We start from the raw sequence: 19,498 nt of genomic DNA, 5'->3' as shown, positions 1-19,498 counted from the left end.
AGCATGGCTGGGTTTGTCATCTGCCACTTTATACATTAATTAATGATTTTACATAGGACTGCAGGTGACCCTACTACACGATCATAATTCAGGGAGTCATCATCACGAGCAGCCCTCAGCTCTGCTGCATCTACGTAGAGATAACAACCCCCTGGAAAACATGAGGCACAAGTGTCTCCGGCGTTGCGATCCCATTGGGAAAACCAGTGTGTTTTCCGCTGAACTGGTGACGGGAGGGGATGGGGGGGGGTGTTGTGAGAGAGAAGCCGGATTCAGTGTTCTTGGCCGTACAATCCAGGCGTCAGGTTTGTGCTCTTCTTATTGAGATCCGCCCCCACCCCCTCCCTTCCCTCCACTCTCCATCCATCTCTGTGAGCTGGGGAAAGTGGGTTAGTGAAGGAAGCTTGTGTACACAATCTCAGTCCTAGCAGCAGCAGCAGCAGCAGCTCCCTCCTTCCCTCCGCTCTGCTCCTGCTACTTGTAACTCTGGGATTGTTGTGCTGGAATTTTTACGCCTTCTCGATCCTCCATTGACTTTGGCAAAGAAACAAAAAAATTGCAGAAAATTTGCAAAAAAAAACCCCCAGCCAACCTGCCGCCTGGTCCCCCACCTCCCCTCTCCTCGTAGTAGGAACTCATGAAATTCACACTTTGGATCGTGAAATCCTCCGATCCTTGGAATTGATCGACCTTTAACTGTGGGATTAAAAGAGACTGATTTTTTTTTTTTTAGGGTTTCTTTTTCTTTTTCTCGCTTTTTTTTTGAAAAATTTTGTGTGTGTGGGTTTTTTTTGGAGCAAGTTCTTTCTTGATATTTTGGAATTGTTTCGATACATTTTCTTCTTTTTTTTGTGATTTGCGAAGTGGCGACCATGGTTTGGAGGTTGCAGGCAGACAGGAAACAGTTGCCTCTCCTGCTTCTAAGACTCCTTTGCCTTCTCCCCACAGGACTGCCCGTCCGCAGCGTGGATTTTAACCGAAGCACAGATAACATCACTGTCCGGCAAGGGGATACAGCTGTACTCAGGTAGGGGGCGCTCTGCCTGTTTCTTCTTCTTATGTTGACATGCTGGATGCTACTTGACTCTTACAAGGTGCTGGATGAGTGCTACATGGAGGTGTCCACCGCTAGGTCTCCGGGGCGTCTTGAGAGCCCATTGAGGTCCCTTAGAGTTGCTCATAGTCCCAAGGGTGTGCAATCCCTGTGCCATCCCCAGACGCCTTGCATCTCTGTATAATGCTGCTCCATTGACTCATCTCATCATGTGGGGACGATCGAAGGTTCATCACGTGTTCCTTGCAATCTTCATCTATCCCTTGTACAGTGACTGTCACATTGCAGGGTTAAGCCCTAGGACTGGTCATGGTGGCTCCTAGGCACGGATTGGGTTGGCAGCTGATGTGTTACGTAAGAGGAGCTGGCAGGGGATGGATCTGGCTGCCCTGGCATGGAAAGGGTTATGCATTCTATATAGGGATGCGAGGATTTGCTGACACCTCATAGCTCTCAGTATGAAGGAGCCTCTTGCTGCAATGACACATCCGGCTCTCCTTGCCGTGACACAGGGCTATCTGCAGCACCCCGTGTACAGGACATACACGCCGGCCCCATAGATGGTATATGGTGCTGGCTGCAGTAACACCAACACACTGGACACTGCTAGGGAGCACTGCAGCATTTTGCTCTTATTAACTCTAGAGTTGCCGGCACGATGCAGTAAAGCGTCTTCTTCACAGGTCTGGTCCTTGGAGGTTGCTAAGTGCATCGTGTTAAGACAGCGAGGATAAATAGAGCTCTGTGTTAACCCAGGATGCAAATGGGCTCTGTTAATGGTCCTGGAGGATTTGGATTGTGAAAGATGAGTAAACCCTTAAAGGACTTTGTCGGTGATGTTGATGTCTGGGCACTTTATCAACTTGCACCGCAACATATCCCATAGCAGATCATTAACACGTAGAAGAGCCGAGCCTCAGCCTGGTGTGTGCACCCAACCGGAGCTGGGGGGACTACAATGTAACTTCATGAGGAAGTGTAAACACTGGGGGGGGTGGCGTCAGTGCTGGTATCAATGGTGGTGCTGATGTCAGTGGTAGTGCCGGTGGTGGTATTAGTGCTAGTGTCAATGGTGGTGCTGATGTCAGTGGTAGTGCCGGTGGTGGTATTAGTGCTAGTGTCAATGGTGGTGCTGATGTCAGTGGTTGTGCCAGTGGTGGTATTAGTGCTAGTGTCAATGGTGGTGCTGATGTCAGTGGTGGTGTTGGTGGTGGTATTAATGCTAGTGTTAATGGTGGTGCTGATGTCAGTGATAGTGCCAGTGGTGGTATTAGTGCTAGTGTCAATGGTGGTGCTGATGTCAGTGGTAGTGCCAGTGGTGGTATTAGTGCTAGTGTCAATGGTGGTGCTGATGTCAGTGGTGGTGTTGGTGGTGGTATTAATGCTAGTGTTAATGGTGGTGCTGATGTCAGTGATAGTGCCAGTGGTGGTATTAGTGCTAGTGTCAATGGTGGTGCTGATGTCAGTGGTAGTGCCAGTGGTGGTATTAGTGCTAGTGTCAATGGTGGTGCTGATGTCTGTGGTGGTGTTGGTGGTGGTATTAATGCTAGTATCAATGGTGGTGCAGTGGTGGTGTTGGTGGTGGGGGCATCAATAATGGTGCTGGTGGGGGTGCTCTGCTGGGGTCAGTGCTAGTGCTGGAGTTAATGGTGATGCTGATGATGATGTCAATGGTGTTGCTGGTGTCAATGATAGTGCTGGTGGTGGTGTCAATGGTGGTGCTAGTGGCGGTGTCGGTGCAAGTATCAATGGGGGTGTAGGTGGTGGTGTTAATGCTAGTATCATTGGTGGTGCTGCTGATGTCAACAGTTGAGCTGGTGGTGGTTGTGTCAATGCTAGTATCAATGGTGGTGCTAGTGGTGGTGTCAATGCTAGTGCTAATGAGGGCTAATTGGTGATGCTACTGTCAGTGGTGGTGTCAATGCTAGTATCAATGGGGGAGTGCTGGTGGTGATGCTACTGTGATTGGTCGTGTCAATGCTAGTACTAATGGGGGCGCTGGTGGTGATGCTACTGTCAGTGGTGGTGTCAATGCTAGTATTAATGGGGGAGCTGGTGGTGATGCTACTGTCAGTGGTGGTGTCAATGCTAGTATTAATGGGGGAGCTGGTGGTGATGCTACTGTCAGTGGTTGTGTCAATGCTAGTATTAATGGGGGAGCTGGTGGTGATGCTACTGTCAATGGTTGGGTCAATGCTAGTACTAATGGGGGCGCTGGTGGTGATGCTACTGTCAGTGGTGGTGTCAATGCTAGTACTAATGGGAGCGCTGGTGGTGATGCTACTGTCAGTGGTGGTGTCAATTTTAGTACTAATGGGGGCACTGGTGGTGATGCTACTGTCTGTGGTTGTGTCAATACTAGTATTTATGGGGGAGCTGGTGGTGATGCTACTATCAGTGGTGGTGTCAATGCTAGTACTAATGGGGGCGCTGGTGGTGATGCCACTGTCAGTGGTGGTGTCAATGCTAGCATGAGGGCGATGCTCATGTCAGTTGTGGTGGTGTCAGTATTGGTGTCAATGGTACTGGTACTCGTGGGGGTGGAGTTTTATTTATTACATCTTATGGTGAATATATTGAATGTTTACAATGCAATATTCTTCATCCAGACTTGTATGTATGTTTGTGATGTATTTATGTAATATATGTAATGATGACTCAGATACAAGCTCCTTCCTCCGCCCATGACTGCTTTGTAACCATAGTCCTCTCTACAGTATTGTTAGGTGTCCACCTATCCCCCTGTACATAGTTACATACAGTAGCCATGTATGATGATCCATCATCCACAATGTTTTTTCCATGTTGCTGGTGTAATATACTGGATAGTGCATATTATACTGTACCGTGTACTGGGTGGGTAGTTCTGCTATGTGAGCGTTTGCTGAAAACAAATGGCATGCCAGTATTAAATCCATATGCAGTACCCTGTATCCATCTAGCAGGTTGCACTTGGACCTCCTAGTCGTTCTCCATCCACAGGTCACATGTAATAGTCAGTGCATTATAGACGTTACAGCCTCTTATGCCGCTGCTGGAAGAGCTCTCCGCAGGTCAGGTGCTGAAAGGGATTGTCTGCTCTTCTGGAATCACGAGGAAGGGTCTCTGCAATGTGTCCCCTATGTAATGAAAGGTTTCTGCTGCCGGGTCCCTCGAGCATCTGCACTTGTCTAGTGGTTGTGGTGTCATTGCAACAGACAATAAGTCTAACATCAGGAACCATTGAATATGGAGTTTATAGACTAATCAGGGACTATCAGAATATTCACCAACTCCCATGATAGGGGTTGTAGTTTTATAACAGCTGTAGAGCAGCTGTCTGGAGACTATAGGACTGTAATTAGGACCAGTGGGGGTCTCTACTTCGGGAGACTCTTGGGATTTTCATGACTTATTCGGTAGCATAGTCCCCAGGTATCCTAAAATACCTACATAGCTCTGTCTAGTCTTGACTAAAAAGTGCAGTATTGATCGGGAGAGTATTGGGTTGCGTCTATATAACATAGAAACAACAGTATGGCCCAGTTTATGGCTATGGTGGAACAAGAGGATTGGGGCAAAGGCCATTGTACAAAGGATGGTGGGGCCATGGTCATTGTAGACAAAGGGTGATGGGGCTGTGGTCATTTTAGACAAAGGATGGTGGGGCCATGGTCATTGTAAACAAAGGGTGGTATGGCCATGATCGTTTTGAACCAAGGGCATTGCGGTACTTGGCCATTGTGCATCAAGGGAATTGAGGTCATGGTCATTGTGGAACAAGGTAATTGGAATCATGGTCATTGTTCACCAAGTGCATTGGGGTCTTGGTCACTGTTCACCAAGGGCACTGAGGTAATGGTCATTGTGTACCAAGGGCATTGAGGTCATGGCCATTGAGGAACAAGATCATTGGGATCATGGTCATTGTTCACCAAGCGCATTGGGGTCATGGTCATTGTTCACCGTTCACCAAGGGCATTGGGGTCATGGTCATTGTGGACCTAAGACATTGGAGTCATGGTCATTGTGGGCCATGTGCATTGGGGTCATTGTGGTCGAAAGGCATTGGGGTCATGGCCATTGTGAATTAAGGGCATTGGGGTCATGGGGTCATGTAAATATGGTAACTGTAGATATATTATACAAGTATGGCGAGGGGAGCTTAATTGTTACAGTTCTATTCAATCCAAGTAAGGGATGATGGGTTAAACTTCACTCCTGATATATACTGGTTTCAATATGTTTATTAGTATTCAGATGGAGAGCTCCATTTTGATTGCTGCTGTAGGAAATCTAATGGAACTTTAGTCATAAACTTTAAGCAAGCAGTTCTGGCATTAGCCACTTAGTAGAAAGTACAGTAAATACTAAAAAATACTAAAAAAGTAAAATAACAACATGTAAGCCCCGCCCCTGAGGAATCCAGAGTACCCACAAGATTCTAGGATTCATTGCCCCGGTTCCTGGTACTGTATTTGGCAGCTAAAGATATTATTTTGAGTTCTGAATAACTTTACCAATATACCAATAAAGTTTACCGATTTCCAAGAATCATAATTTCCTCCCTTTAAATGAACTTTCAAAGAGAAACCTGGTTGATCAAACTCCCAAAAAAAAAAGAAGCTTTGAGTCGCCTCTGAGCGGAGGTTCCCGGCTCACTAACAAGTCTACGCTAAGGATGGTCTCAATTATATACAGAGAAACAAACTTTTATCTCACGGATGACTTCAAAGGATGAAAGTGAATATTCTTAATTAAGGTTCGGTCTTCATTGCCGTCGCTGCTCTAAAACAAGCAATTTTTGGAATGTTTTAAGTGGCAAATAAAAAAAAAAAAGTAATAAATCTTCAGGTTATCCAAAAAGTTCCAAAAATTTAAAGGGGAATTACCAATTCCCTGTATGTTGACACAGGACATTCAAATTAGTCAGGATGACCCCCTAACAAGGTTACCATACCCAATTAAAATACCTCTGTAGACTTCCTTTGTGATGGGCACTAGTCATATAAATTCAATGAGGCCCATCAGGGGTAAAATCATAATTGTGGTAGATGGTCTTTTGGATTCCTACCGAGTGTGGTCTATAATTTACATTATTTTGGACAGTTTAAAGGACAAGTGCCATGAAAAACTTTTTCCCAGTAATTGAAGCACATTACAAAGTTATATAACTCTGTAATATGCTTCAATCACCTATCTGCCTCCCTTCCCTGTCTTTTCCCCTCTGCACTCCCCACCAGGAAGTGTCCTAACTCACACAGACCTAATGACTGTCGTCACCGTCACCAAGCTCTTCTCTAAGCTCCTTCTCCTGTTACAGCAGCCCCCCCCCTCCCCTGCCTTGTCAGGTGACTCAGCTTGCTCAGCTCCCATTGGCTGAACAACTGCAAGCCATCACTTGGACTGGGGAGGGGGGGCTGCTGTAACAGGACCTAGAGCAGCCCTCCTGCTGATGACTCATCCTCACAAGAAGGAGCTGCCTGGTGATGGCAGTAATCAGGTCTGTGTGAGTCAGGACACTTCCTGGTGGGGGGTGAAGGGGGAAAAAGACAGGGAAGAGAGACAGATAGGTGATTGAAGCATATTACAGAGTTATATAACTTTGTAATGTGCTTCAATTACTGGGAAAAAGTTTTTCATGGCACTTGTCCCTTAATGTGAAAGGAAGTTGTAGTGACATCTAGAGGTCTCAGGATGCATTGCAGATATTTTAAGTAACCATGTTGTATACATGAGTCCAAATCTGAGGGCCACATTCCATGTACACATTGTTATACAAACAGGGCAAATCGTCTGTAGAGAGGAGCAATTGGCATTAGTAAAAACTGTAGAAAAAAAAATTGATTAATTAGAATCCATCCTTTTGATTAGCTTTGGACGAGTTGCTTATACAGGAGCAGGGACTCCTTTCAAAGGGAAGCGACGGACATATCATTAGTGCAGCCAGTTTTGCTGCACAAGGGCCCAGGCCAACAAAGGGGCCACTAAGGCTCGGAATCTGAGCCTCAGACTAGCCGACCCCTCCATTGCCGGGGCCCCGCCGCATAGGTGATGTTTATTGTCAATTCACTCATGTACCAGGCGCCTGATCAGATGTCCTGCCACCCGCAGCCCGCCCCACATACCGCATTTGGGACGTGTGCATTAATCACCTGGCAGTTGTACATTGGTGATCGCAGCATCGGGCATCTGAGGACCTGGAGGACCACTGGGGGGTCAGGTGGGGTATTGTGTGTGGAGATAGGGGGCAGCCAGGATGAGTTGTGTGTGGGGAATGGGGGCAGCCAGGATGGGTAGTGTGTGGGGATGGGGGGAAGGCAGGATGAGTAAGGTGTGTGGATGGGGGGCAGCCAGGATGGGTAGTGTGTGGGGATTAGGAGCAGCCAGGATGAGTAGTGTGTGGGGATGGGGGGAAGCCAGGATGGGTAGTGTGTGTGGGGATTAGGAGCAGCCAGGATGAGTAGTGTGTGGGGATGGGGGGCAGCCAGGATGGGTAGTGTGTAGGGATTAGGAGCAGCCAGGATGAGTAGTGTGTGGGGATGGGGGGCAGCCAGAATGGGTAGTGTGTGGGGATGGGGGGAAGCCAGGATGGGTAGTGTGTAGGGATTAGGAGCAGCCAGGATGAGTAGTGTGTGGGGATGAGGGGCATCCAGGATGGGTAGTGTGTGGGGATGGGGGGCATCCAGGATGGGTAGTGTGTAGGGATTAGGAGCAGCCAGGATGAGTAGTGTGTGGGGATGGGGGGCATCCAGGATGGGTAGTGTGTAGGGATTAGGAGCAGCCAGGATGAGTAGTGTGTGGGGATGGGGGGCAGCCAGGATGGGTAGTGTGTGGGGATGGGGGCAGCCAGGATGGGTAGTGTGTGGGGATTAGGAGCAGCCAGGATGGGTAGTGTGTGGGGATGGGGGGAAGCCAGGATGGGTAGTGTGTGGGGATGGGGGGCAGCCAGGATGGGTAGTGTGTGTGGGGATGGGGAAAGGCCAGGGTGGGTAAGGTGTGGGGGTGGGGGCAGCCAGGATGGGTAGTGTGTGGGGATGGGGGCAGGCCAGGATGGGTAGTGTGTGGGGATGGGGGGCAGCCAGGATGGGTAGTGTGTGGGGATGGGGTGAAGCCAGGATGGTTAGTGTGTGGGGATGGAGGGAAGCCAGGATGGGTAGTGTGTGGGGGTGGAGGGAAGGCAGGGTGGGTAGTGTGTGGGGATGGGGGGCAGCCAGGATGAGTAGTGTGTGGGGATGGGGGGCAGCCAGGATGGGTACTGTGTGGGGATGGGGAAAAGCCAGGGTGGGTAGTGTGTGGGGGTGGGGGGCAGCCAGGATTGGTAGTGTGTGGGGGTGGGGGGCAGCCAGGATTGGTAGTGTGTGGGGGTCTTGGCAGCCAGGATGGGTAGTGTGTGGGGATGAGGAGTCCCTGTACCTGTACAGTTAGGGGCCTGAAGGTAAATCTCAGCTCCTACTTCCTACAGTCGCTAAACCAGGAGCTCGGCACCTTGTCTGGCGAATATGTACTGCCACTCAATGCACCGTAGTGTGTGGGGATGGGGGAAAGGCAGGATGGGTAAGGTGTGGGGATTAGGAGCAGCCAGGATGAGTAGTGTGTGGGGATGGGGGGCAGCCAGGATGGGTAGTGTGTGGGGGTGGGGGGCATCCAGGATGGGTAGTGTGTGTGGGGATGGGGAAAGGCCAGGGTGGGTAAGGTGTGGGGGTGGGGGGAAGCCAGAATGGGTAGTGTGTGGGGATGGGGGGCAGCCAGGATGGGTAGTGTGTGTGGGGATGGGGAAAGGCCAGGGTGGGTAAGGTGTGGGGGTGGGGGCAGCCAGGATGGGTAGTGTGTGGGGATGGGGGGAAGCCAGGATGGGTAGTGTGTGGGGATGGGGGGCAGCCAGGATGAGTAGTGTGTGGGGGTGAGGGGCAGCCAGGATGGGTAGTGTGTGGGGGTGGGGGCAGCCAGGATGGGTAGTGTGTGGGGGTCTTGGCAGCCAGGATGGGTAGTGTGTGGGGATGAGGAGTCCCTGTACCTGTACAGTTAGGGGCCTGAAGGTAAATCTCAGCTCCTACTCCCTACAGTCGCTAAGCCAGGAGCTCGGCACCTTGTCTGGCGAATATGTACTCAATGCACCGTACAGAAGCAGGGACTCCTGACTTTTTTATAGGTGTCCCTTATCCTGTATACACTTAGAAATAGCAATCGCGTCACAACTGGGAATATTGGGATTCGAATCTGAAACTAATCTGACAGTCAGATTGATCAAATTGGACCTGAAACTAACTTTGAGAGATTAAGATTCAGTTTGCTCCAAAGACCTCAGATGGGGTTGTCTTCTGGTGGACTTTAGGGGCCCAACATTGTGCTGGATTTCAGGTCACCTATAGGATAGTCCATTACTCTGGAAGACCGCTCCACCCTGGGTTCCCTAATGACTACCCGGTAGGAAGCTGACCCTAAACCTTTACCAGTCATCCAATCCATTGCTCCGTGCCTCTCTCTATCTATTGGTTCCAGTCTCCAGAACTCTCCTCCCCATCGCCCTATTACTACTTACGTTTTCTTGCAGCGTCTGAATAAAACATATATTTTCTGTCTTAGACGATAACAAATTCACCGACTGAAAGAAAAAAAAAAGTTTGTTTATTTTCTGTTATTTTTATATATATATATATATATATATATTTCCCCATCGAAGATGCATTATCACCGGGTAATATAACCTCCCGACCCGCCATCTCAATTTATGGAAAATTTAGCACTTTCATGAAAAAGAAATGATGGATCAATACCCACTGTATATTTAATACCCGCCGATATACCGTGAAACCATTCCACCATTCGGGAGCTGAACCGTGAAGCCAATAAATGAATTGGATTGGAATCTTCTCGGGGACATGAGATTTCTTTACCCATAGAGACAATTAAGGTGAAATATATAATACCTTGGATGTCATGGCAACTATTTGTTCATATTAACAAAAAAAAACGTATACTTCCGAGGAGGGTAAAACACTTCATCTCGTGGCTGTAGAGAGTCGGCGTCTTCGGGAGCCATTCATCTTCGGGGAGACTCAAAAAGTTGCATAACTCTGTAGAGACATAAATACATATTTACGCCGATGCCGGGGCTGTTAACGTGACGGAGAGCGCGCCAACGGCAGCTGGATTTGTAGCCTCTTATCTCTAGTAATAGCAGGTTATGTCTGGGAGGGAACATCAGAGAGTGTACCAGACCAAAGTGATGGATTTATAATGGATTCTTCATCAAATGTAACATCCCAGCGCTGACCAGAACGCCGATTCTGAAGCGTAGATAAATCAGACCTAGTCCTGGGATGGAAGACCCATCATGGATTTATTGCGGAGCCAAAGCTTCATGTATAATCCCCCTGACTCTATGGAGATAAAAAGTTGCTCAACTTTTTTAGATTCTCCAGTTGATCGGGTTGGGTGGGTTGGCATTGAACCATTGGTATTAGAGATGAGCACAACTTGAGCAGCTCTAGTCCGAATGTTTTGCATTTGATTACCGGTGGCTGAAAAAGTTGGATGCAGTCCTAGGAAGTCCGGGAAAACATTGATGAAACCTATGAGCTGTATCTATGTTTTCCAGGACTCCCTAGGGTGACATCCAACTTCTTCAGCACCGGTAATAAGATGCTGAACGATCAGATTTTAACATCTTAGAGTTGCGCTTATCTCTAGTTTAGTTCATGGTGGGATGTTTGTGAATAATATTTTTTTTCTATATAAAGCAGCAGCATATTCCACAGCATTGTACAGCACTCTCAGCCCTTGTCCCCATTGGGACACTAAATTCCAAATTCACATATCTGTAAATTCTACATGTGGGAAGAAACTGGAGAACCTGGAGTAAACCTATACAGACCTGATAGTGTAGGGGGATAAAGAGTGAGAATCCTAAGAAATACTAAGATTGGGATGAAGGTGTATTCTAAATAACATATGTCCTAGATGGCATTGGCCAAAGCAGGAGGGGAAAGGAAGGAGACAACTCTATGAATAGGGGGTATCATAGCTGGGGGAAAGGGTGGCATTGGATAGCACTAAACACCCTAATAGCAACATGGGTACAGACTGCTCAATGACTGTTCCAGCTTAGTGAGTTGGCTAGGATTTCATCTACTGGCTGAGTGGGAAGCAGCTGAAAAAATGCATCTACTGGAGGGATTGATCACTGTAATGCTTAATATGACCTGTGGAGGCGCTGCAGGAAAATAAGTTGTTGTTTTTTTTTTTTTATCCCTAGATTACTGCAGATGGCTGGGGATTCCATCTGGGAGTCAATTTGTGATCAGCTTATTATCTAAGGGAATTTTGATCAATTAAAGTGGAAAACCGGCCTAGAGGCAGGAAAGTTTGTTACTAGACTAACAGGAAAGAAAGTAAATGAAAGCAAAAATATCTGTATCGGCAGTGATAAAAAAAAGAGTGAGAATAAGAATACATACAAGTGATCCGAGTGGGTGGTCCATAAGGTGAGCCATCAGTTGTACAGTAATACCGGTTATGATTGGAGACAACCAGTGTCTCTCAGTATTATGTTATCACAGTCCAAGCAAATGGGTTTTTAAAGAGAGATATATATATATATATATATATATATATATATATATATTATTATATTTTTTTTATTTTTTTTTCCCAGGTGGGGGGTATTATTTAAATTAATTTCGATACTTTCTCTAAGAAGCATCATTTATCTCCAAATGTTGGGGGAAAAATTCTACAAGTGGAAGGCTGAAGAGTCTCAGACACCTCTTGAATACAAACACCATCCCTGATCCTAATCCCGGCTTAGAGAAGGGATTCAGTGGCCACAGGCTTCATTCCAAGAGATCAAATGGGTTTATTTCACAAAGATACAGAAACAACTCTCCAAAAAGACAGGAAATGCCACGCTCACGCCTTGTGTGATTTTGTGCTCAATTTTTCACAGTAGAGTCGGGATTTATTGTTGGTTTTGCAGATTTTCTAACAACAACATAAAAAACCCACAGAATTATATATGTTCTAAACCGGAGCGGCAGCAAAACAATAAGAAATCCACAGAGGAAGATGGATAACTAATTGCAGCTGTATGGATGGGTGTGATGGGATCGCTAGGATCGGGCTGGGACACATTCTGGTCCTGGAGTATTGGGACTCTTATTCATCAAGGTTTATTTCCTTATATTCAGCCATTATATCCTTCTCTCTTTCTTTTTCTTTACTTTTCCCTCCTTCCTTTCTTCTGCCCTTATTCCTTCCTTCCGATCTCTTCTTTCTTTTTTTTGCTTCTTCTCTTTATTATTTTTCTTGATTCCCACCACCATTTATCATTCTCTTCCTTCCTTCCTATTTCCATCCCTTTGATCTTTCCTCCTTCCTTCCCGCCTCACCCGCTCCCATGCTCATCTTCCCCCTTTCCTTCCTGTGTCTCCTGTTCCCGTCCTCATCTTCCCCTTTGCTTCCTGTCTCACCCGCTCCCATGCTCATCTTCCCCCTTTCCTTCCTGTCTCGCCCGCTCCTGTCCCCATCTTCCCCTTTCCTTTCTGTGTCTACTGTTCCCGTCCTCATCTTCCCCCTATGCTTCCCTTCTCACCCGCTCCCGTCCTCATCTTCCCCCTTTCCTTCTTTTCCTTCCTTTCCTCACCCGCTCCCGTCCTTATCTTCCCCCTTTGCTTCCCGTCTCACCCGCTCCTGTCCTCATCTTCCCCCTTTTCCTTCCTTTCCTCACCCGCTCCCGTCCTTATCTTCCCCCTTTCCCTCCTTTCCTCACCCGCTCCTGTCCTCATCTTCCCCCTTCCCTTCCTTTCCTCACCCGCTCCCGTCCTCATCTTCCCCCTTTCCTTCCTTTCCTCACCCGCTCCTGTCCTCATCTTCCCCCTTTCCTTCCTTTCTTCACCCGCTCCTGTTCTCATCTTCCCCCTTTCCTTCCTTTCCTCACCCGCTCCCGTCCTTATCTTCCCCCTTTCCCTCCTTTCCTCACCCGCTCCCGTCCTCATCTTCCCCCTTTCCTTCCTTTCCTCACCCGCTCCCGTCCTCATCTTCCCCCTTTCCTTCCTTTCTTCACCCGCTCCTGTCCTCATCTTCCCCCTTTTCCTTCCTTTCCTCACCCGCTCCCGTCCTTATCTTCCCCCTTTCCCTCCTTTCCTCACCCGCTCCTGTCCTCATCTTCCCCCTTCCCTTCCTTTCCTCACCCGCTCCTGTCCTCATCTTCCCCCTTTCCCTCCTTTCCTCACCCGCTCCTGTCCTCATCTTCCCCCTTCCCTTCCTTTCTTCACCTGCTCCCGTCCTCATCTTCCCCCTTTCCTTCCTTTCCTCACCCGCTCCTGTCCTCATCTTCCCCCTTTCCTTCCTTTCCTCACCCGCTCCTGTCCTCATCTTCCCCCTTTCCTTCCTTTCCTCACCCTCTCCTGTCCTCATCTTCCCCCTTTCCTTCCTTTCCTCACCCTCTCCTGTCCTCATCTTCCCCCTTTCCTTCCTTTCCTCACCCGCTCCCGTCCTTATCTTCCCCCTTTCCTTCCCGTCTCACCCGCTCCTGTCCTCATCTTCCCCCTTTCCTTCCTTTCCTCACCCGCTCCCGTCCTTATCTTCCCCCTTTCCTTCCTTTCCTCACCCGCTCCCGTCCTCATCCTCCCCCTTTCCTTCCCGTCTCGTCCGCTCCTGTCCTCATCTTCCCCCGGTACAGTGCACCATGTTGGTGAGATGACAGAGTGCATGTTATGTGGCAGCAGTAATAACTGCGGAGCGCTGTATGGCGGTGGATTCTGTAATTATACATTGCACTTGTGTACTCCTCTTGGCTTTGTCCTGGATTATTGACATTGCGGTGAACCTGTGTAGGATCAGAGTCTGTCAGGATATAAAGATGATTCTTTGGCAGTTCCTGGAAAGGATTTGTCATGTCTCGGAGACCTGTTATTAACCGGGAGGACTTATTGCGCAAACCCCTGGGCTGTCAATCACGCGGCGATCGGCTCGAAGCTCCGGCTTTCCTGTTGACTGAGTAAAATCTGTTAAATTCTCCAATCGTTCCGCGTTACACTCAGAAAGTTAATGCGGTTACACAGTTTCTCTCAGACGGTAAACATGACAAGCTTAGATACACCGGCTCTAAAGACAGAAGGCCTTATCTTAGGCTTAGATACACCCACTCACTTGATTTTACAGCTGGTATGCTTTGACAAACAAACAGTATCTCATCTGCTTAGATACATTAAGCTCAACCAGAAGTACTCCAGGCTTAGGTATACAAGCTCAGAAGATAGTACCACATCAAGTTACAGACTTAGATACACCATCCTAACAGCACAGTATCACACCTTGCAAAGCTTAGATACGTTAACTTGGTATGACTTAGATACATTGGTTCCCTAATACAGATGATATTGATAGATACATTGGGTTCGTCATACAGTATAATACATGATACACTACAATACGTGATACATTAACTGTACAGACAGTATCCCACATGATAGGTTTAGATACACTGGCTTAGCAGACAGTTTTTCTCATGGAAGACTTAGATACATCAGCTCAGCAGACTGTATCACACATGATAGACACAGATATAGCAGTTTATCAGGCCATAGGCTTAGAGATACCAGCTTAATTGACAGTATCTCACATGATAGGCTTAGATACACTGACTCAGCAGACAGTATCACACTTAATAGACCTACAATCACAAGCTCAGCAGTTAATATTACACATGGTTTTAGATACACTGGCTGAGCAGATAATATCATTCATAATAGGCTTAGATACACAGCTCAGCAGCCAGTATCACACAGCACAGGCTTAGATACGCCAGCTCGGCAGCACATAGTCAGTGGACAATGAGACTGAACACCTTCAATGACCAATGATATTTCCCAAGTATCTACCCAGGATATAAACTCTCGGATTTGGCGCTTTTAATTCTTGTTGCGTTGCGTGAATTCCGTTATTTAATTCTTCTTAATTATTTTCATTGCCTTTTTTTCTCTTCTTCCCCGGGGGAGCGGAGGCACGGGGCACTAAATAATGTAAATTTGTACATATTGCAGCGCCAGGCGGAATATATGAGCACATTGTAAATAAATAATAGGAGTAATAACAAATGCAATATAATCCCGCCAATTTATCCTCCCCGCTCGCTGCGGCAGATAACGCTTCCACTGACAAGAAGACGCTTTGCTTAGCTCATAAAATAGGTCAGCAACAGGTAGCGGCAATCTGTCATCCCGGGTACGGGGCGCCGCGCCGCCGGAATCAGGTACCTGGTCGCTTCTGGATCTGGAAGAGGACAATTCAGCCCAGTGTCAGGCAGCTGCCATAAAGCATGGCTGAGAGAATAACAGTCCTGTCCCCGCTATATCAGCAATATTATCACTGTCAGGGAGCTGGGGGGTCACCGTCCTTTCCCCTGGATCAATGTGAATGCGGCAATCTAAGTAGTACACGAGGATTACTAAGAGGATCCTTTAACCAGTTCTCCTTTAAACCAACTTGGATCATAGAAGAACCACATGAGAAGAGATCGGAGTCAGGAGAATGACCCCCAGCTGGTTCCACCAGAAGCCAATGATCCAATGGATCAGATTGTTATTTGTTAGAAAAAACTGGAACCATGTAATGGCCATAAGAATCCCAACTAGAAGGTTCCAGGCCTTTCTCTCTGGACATCAATGGCCCAGAACGTATCCCGAGGAAAGTGCTGGCTCAGAAAGTACTAGATCAGATGAGAAATAAAGTACCAGATCAGATGAGAAACAAAGTACCAGATCAGATGAGAAATAAAGTACTAGATCAGATGAGAAACAAAGTACTAGATCAGATCAGAAAAAGTACTAGATCAGATGAGAAACAAAGTACTAGATCAGATGAGAAACAAAGTACTAGATCAGGATACAGTACTAGATCAGATGAGAAACAAAGTACTAGATCAGATGAGAAACAAAGTTCTAGATCAGATGAGAAACAAAGTACTAGATCAGATGAGAAACAAAGTACTAGATCAGATGAGAAATAAAGTACTAGATCAGATAAAAGATAAAGTACTAGATCAGATGAGAAACAAAGTACCAGATCAGATGAGAAACAAAGTACCAGATCAGATGAGAAATAAAGTACTAGATCAGATGAGAAACAAAGTACTAGATCAGATCAGAAAAAGTACTAGATCAGATGAGAAACAAAGTACTAGATCAGATGAGAAACAAAGTACTAGATCAGATCAGGATACAGTACTAGATCAGATGAGAAACAAAGTACTAGATCAGATGAGAAACAAAGTTCTAGATCAGATGAGAAACAAAGTACTAGATCAGATGAGAAACAAAGTACTAGATCAGATGAGAAATAAAGTACTAGATCAGATAAAAGATAAAGTACTAGATCAGATGAGAAACAAAGTACCAGATCAGATGAGAAATAAAGTACTAGATCAGATGAGAAATAAATTACTAGATCAGATGAGAAACAAAGTACCAGATCAGATGAGAAAAAAGTACTAGATCAGATGAGAAACAAAGTACTAGATCAGATCAGAAACAAAGTACTAGATCAGATCAGAAACAAAGTACTAGATCAGATCAGAAAAAGTACTAGATCAGATGAGAAACAAAGTACTAGATCAGATGAGAGATAAAGTACTAGATCAGATGAGAAACAAAGTACTAGATCAGATGAGAAACAAAGTACTAGATCAGATCAGAAAAAGTACTAGATCAGATGAGAAACAAAGTACTAGATCAGATGAAAGATAAAGTACTGGATCAGATGAGAAATAAAGTACTAGATCAGTTGAGAGATAAAGTACTAGATCAGATGAGAAACTAAGTACTAGATCAGATTAGAAACAAAGTACTAGATCAGATCAGAAATAAAGTACTAGATCAGATCAGAAAAAAGTACTAGATCAGATCAGGAATAAAAGTACTAGATCAGATCAGAAATAAAGTACTAGATCAGGAATTAAGTACTAGATCAGATGAGAAATAAAGTACTAGATCACAAATTAAGTACTAGATCAGATCAGGATACAGTACTAGATCAGATCAAGAATAAAGTACTAGATCAGATCAAGAATAAAGTACTAGATCAGATGAGAAATAAAGTACTAGATCAGATGAGAAACAAAGTACTAGATCAGATGAGAAATAAAGTACTAGATCAGATGAGAAACAAAGTACTAGATCAGATCAGAAAAAGTACTAGATCAGATCAGGAATAAAGTACTAGATCAGATAACAACAAAGTATTAGATCAGATCAAAAATAAAGTACTAGATCAGATTAGAAATAAAGTACTAGATCAGATTAGAAATAAAGTACTAGATCAGATAGCGACAAAGTACTAGATCAGATCAGGAGTAAAGAACTAGATCAGACCAGGATAAAGTACTAGATCAGTACTTCCTCTCTTCCTACCCCTTACTGCAACAAATAAAGGTGGTGATCCTATACACAGCTAAATATCTACCCCCCACCCCCCCATGCCTGTGCACTTGGGCTTTGACTGAATGTGCATGTGTTTTCTGTGGGAGAATGAAGTATCCCTTAAAGTCTATGGATACAACTGCCAATACGTTATACATATATACGCTGATTATAGGAGCGCACAGAATGTCACTATTACTTCTGGAGATTGTATAACAAAGTCCCCCCCACAGGTGACATCACTCCCCGCCATATCTTGGGTTGTGCGGTATACCATGATGTCATATAATGATGAGTTGCTGGGTCTCATGTATCATCTGAGGTATCCTCTCATACACTGAATGGAGTTGGAGCCTCGAGCTGAAGCTCAATCACTTTTTTCCTTCCTGACATCTTGAATCACTTACACGACTCAGGAGCACAGCATGGAATCTGCCGGGTCTGTGGGGAAATTAGCAATCTACATAATACAGAGAGCGGACGAGAGGCGACTAATGACAAGTGCATATGTTCTGTATATTCACCCGCCGATTTACACAAAACGGGGGGTGATTTATGAGAGAGACGCGGTGTGCAGTATTAGGCTGGGTTTACATATATAAGTTGGCATCAGTTGCGTTTTTTGCCTAAAAACTGACCACAACTGATGTCACAACTGATGCCAAAAATGCATCAGTTGTGATCAGTTTTTCTATCCGTCTTTTCATTAAAAACCATCAGTTGCCTTCAGTTTCCATCAGTTTCCATCAGTTGTCATCAGTTGTCACAAGTTGCGCTCATCAGTTGACATTTTTTTCCCCAGTATGTTTTCCTGTCATTTTCAATGGGATTTGCGGGGGAGCGCACGGGGGCTATATACTAATTGGGGGAGCTCACAGGGGGGCTATATACTACAAGGGGAGAGCGCACAGGGGGGCTATATGGGAGGGGGAGAGCGCACAGGGGGGCTATATGGGAGGGGGAGAGCGCACAGGGGGGCTATATGGGAGGGGGAGAGCGCACATGGGGGGCTATATACTATTGGGGGAGAGCGCACAGCAATGCTGTATACTAATTGGGGGAGAGCACACAGGGAAGCTAAATATTACTGGGGGGGGCAACAGGTGGGCTATATACTACTGGAGGAGAAACAGGGGGGGTGATATACTACTGGGGAACCAAGGGGGGACTATAGGGGAGGGGGAGAGCACACAGGGGGAGATATATGTTTATTTTGTACTATTTGTCTGAACGCCGGATGCCAGAGCCGAACAGCATGCGTCCTGCCCGGCGAGGCATCCGGCGCTCTATTCGATTGAATTGGTGCGGCGCCGCATCATCGGAGCGGCGGTCCGCCAGGACGCTGCAAGATGCGTCATAACGCACCGACCGTCCGGCGATGCGGCGGCCACTAGTTCACCGCCGCACATTTTGAACGATCCCATTGAAAACAATGGGATCAGTTCAAAGATGCGTTTCCCTCCGGCGCTTTTCTCCTGCGCCGGAGGGAAACGCCGCCGCACCGCCGGACATATGTAAACCCGGCCTTATAGATGTGACAGAAGAGGAGAGGAACCAGACGCCAAAAATATACAGGTGGGGAAAGGGAGAAAGATGGTGGAAAACTCACCTGTACTCACCAGTATACCGATATATATCATATCGCCCAAGTATTATGCCGTAATATAGTAGTTATATCCCTGTATATACGAGCAGTATTATAGTAGTTATATTCTTGTACAGTATATATGGGGAGGAACTTTAGTAGTTATATTTTTGTATATAAGTAAGATCAGATAAAGAGAAGTTTAAAACATAAAAAGTTGCAATATTTGCAGCTGAATTGTCATTTCCCCCCCCCCAGTCCTCCAGTCACCTCATATAAACTGTTTTGCTCTATAAGGGGTCACAGGAGGCAGAGGGGAAAGTTCCACACGGTGTAATCTAAATTCTGTGCCGCATCCTCTTATATTATAGAGATTCACCTTTACAATAACAGAAAGTGTAAAATCTTACCAAATAATTCTTGTAGATGTGTTGTGTGCACTCGGGTCCCCCGCTTTCATGT

The 19,498-nt window shown here is 46.3% G+C and overlaps 1 protein-coding gene across 4 annotated transcripts in view; it reads left to right on the top strand.

The window, feature by feature from the left end:
• Positions 1 to 439: 439 nt before the first annotated feature.
• LSAMP (limbic system associated membrane protein) overlaps positions 440 to 19,498 on the top strand; it is a 538,214-nt gene continuing 519,155 nt past the window's right edge. For all 4 annotated transcript variants that reach the window (XM_069946378.1, XM_069946377.1, XM_069946376.1 and 1 more), the window contains exon 1: positions 440 to 1,027. In XM_069946378.1, the coding sequence (XP_069802479.1) occupies positions 873 to 1,027 (155 nt within the window). In that variant the 5' untranslated portion in view covers positions 440 to 872. The remainder of the gene's footprint in view (positions 1,028 to 19,498) is intronic.

This window comes from Dendropsophus ebraccatus, chromosome 11 (assembly GCF_027789765.1).
Source record: "Dendropsophus ebraccatus isolate aDenEbr1 chromosome 11, aDenEbr1.pat, whole genome shotgun sequence".
NCBI lineage: Eukaryota > Metazoa > Chordata > Amphibia > Anura > Hylidae > Dendropsophus > Dendropsophus ebraccatus.
This window is presented reverse-complemented; position numbering and strand designations above follow the sequence as displayed.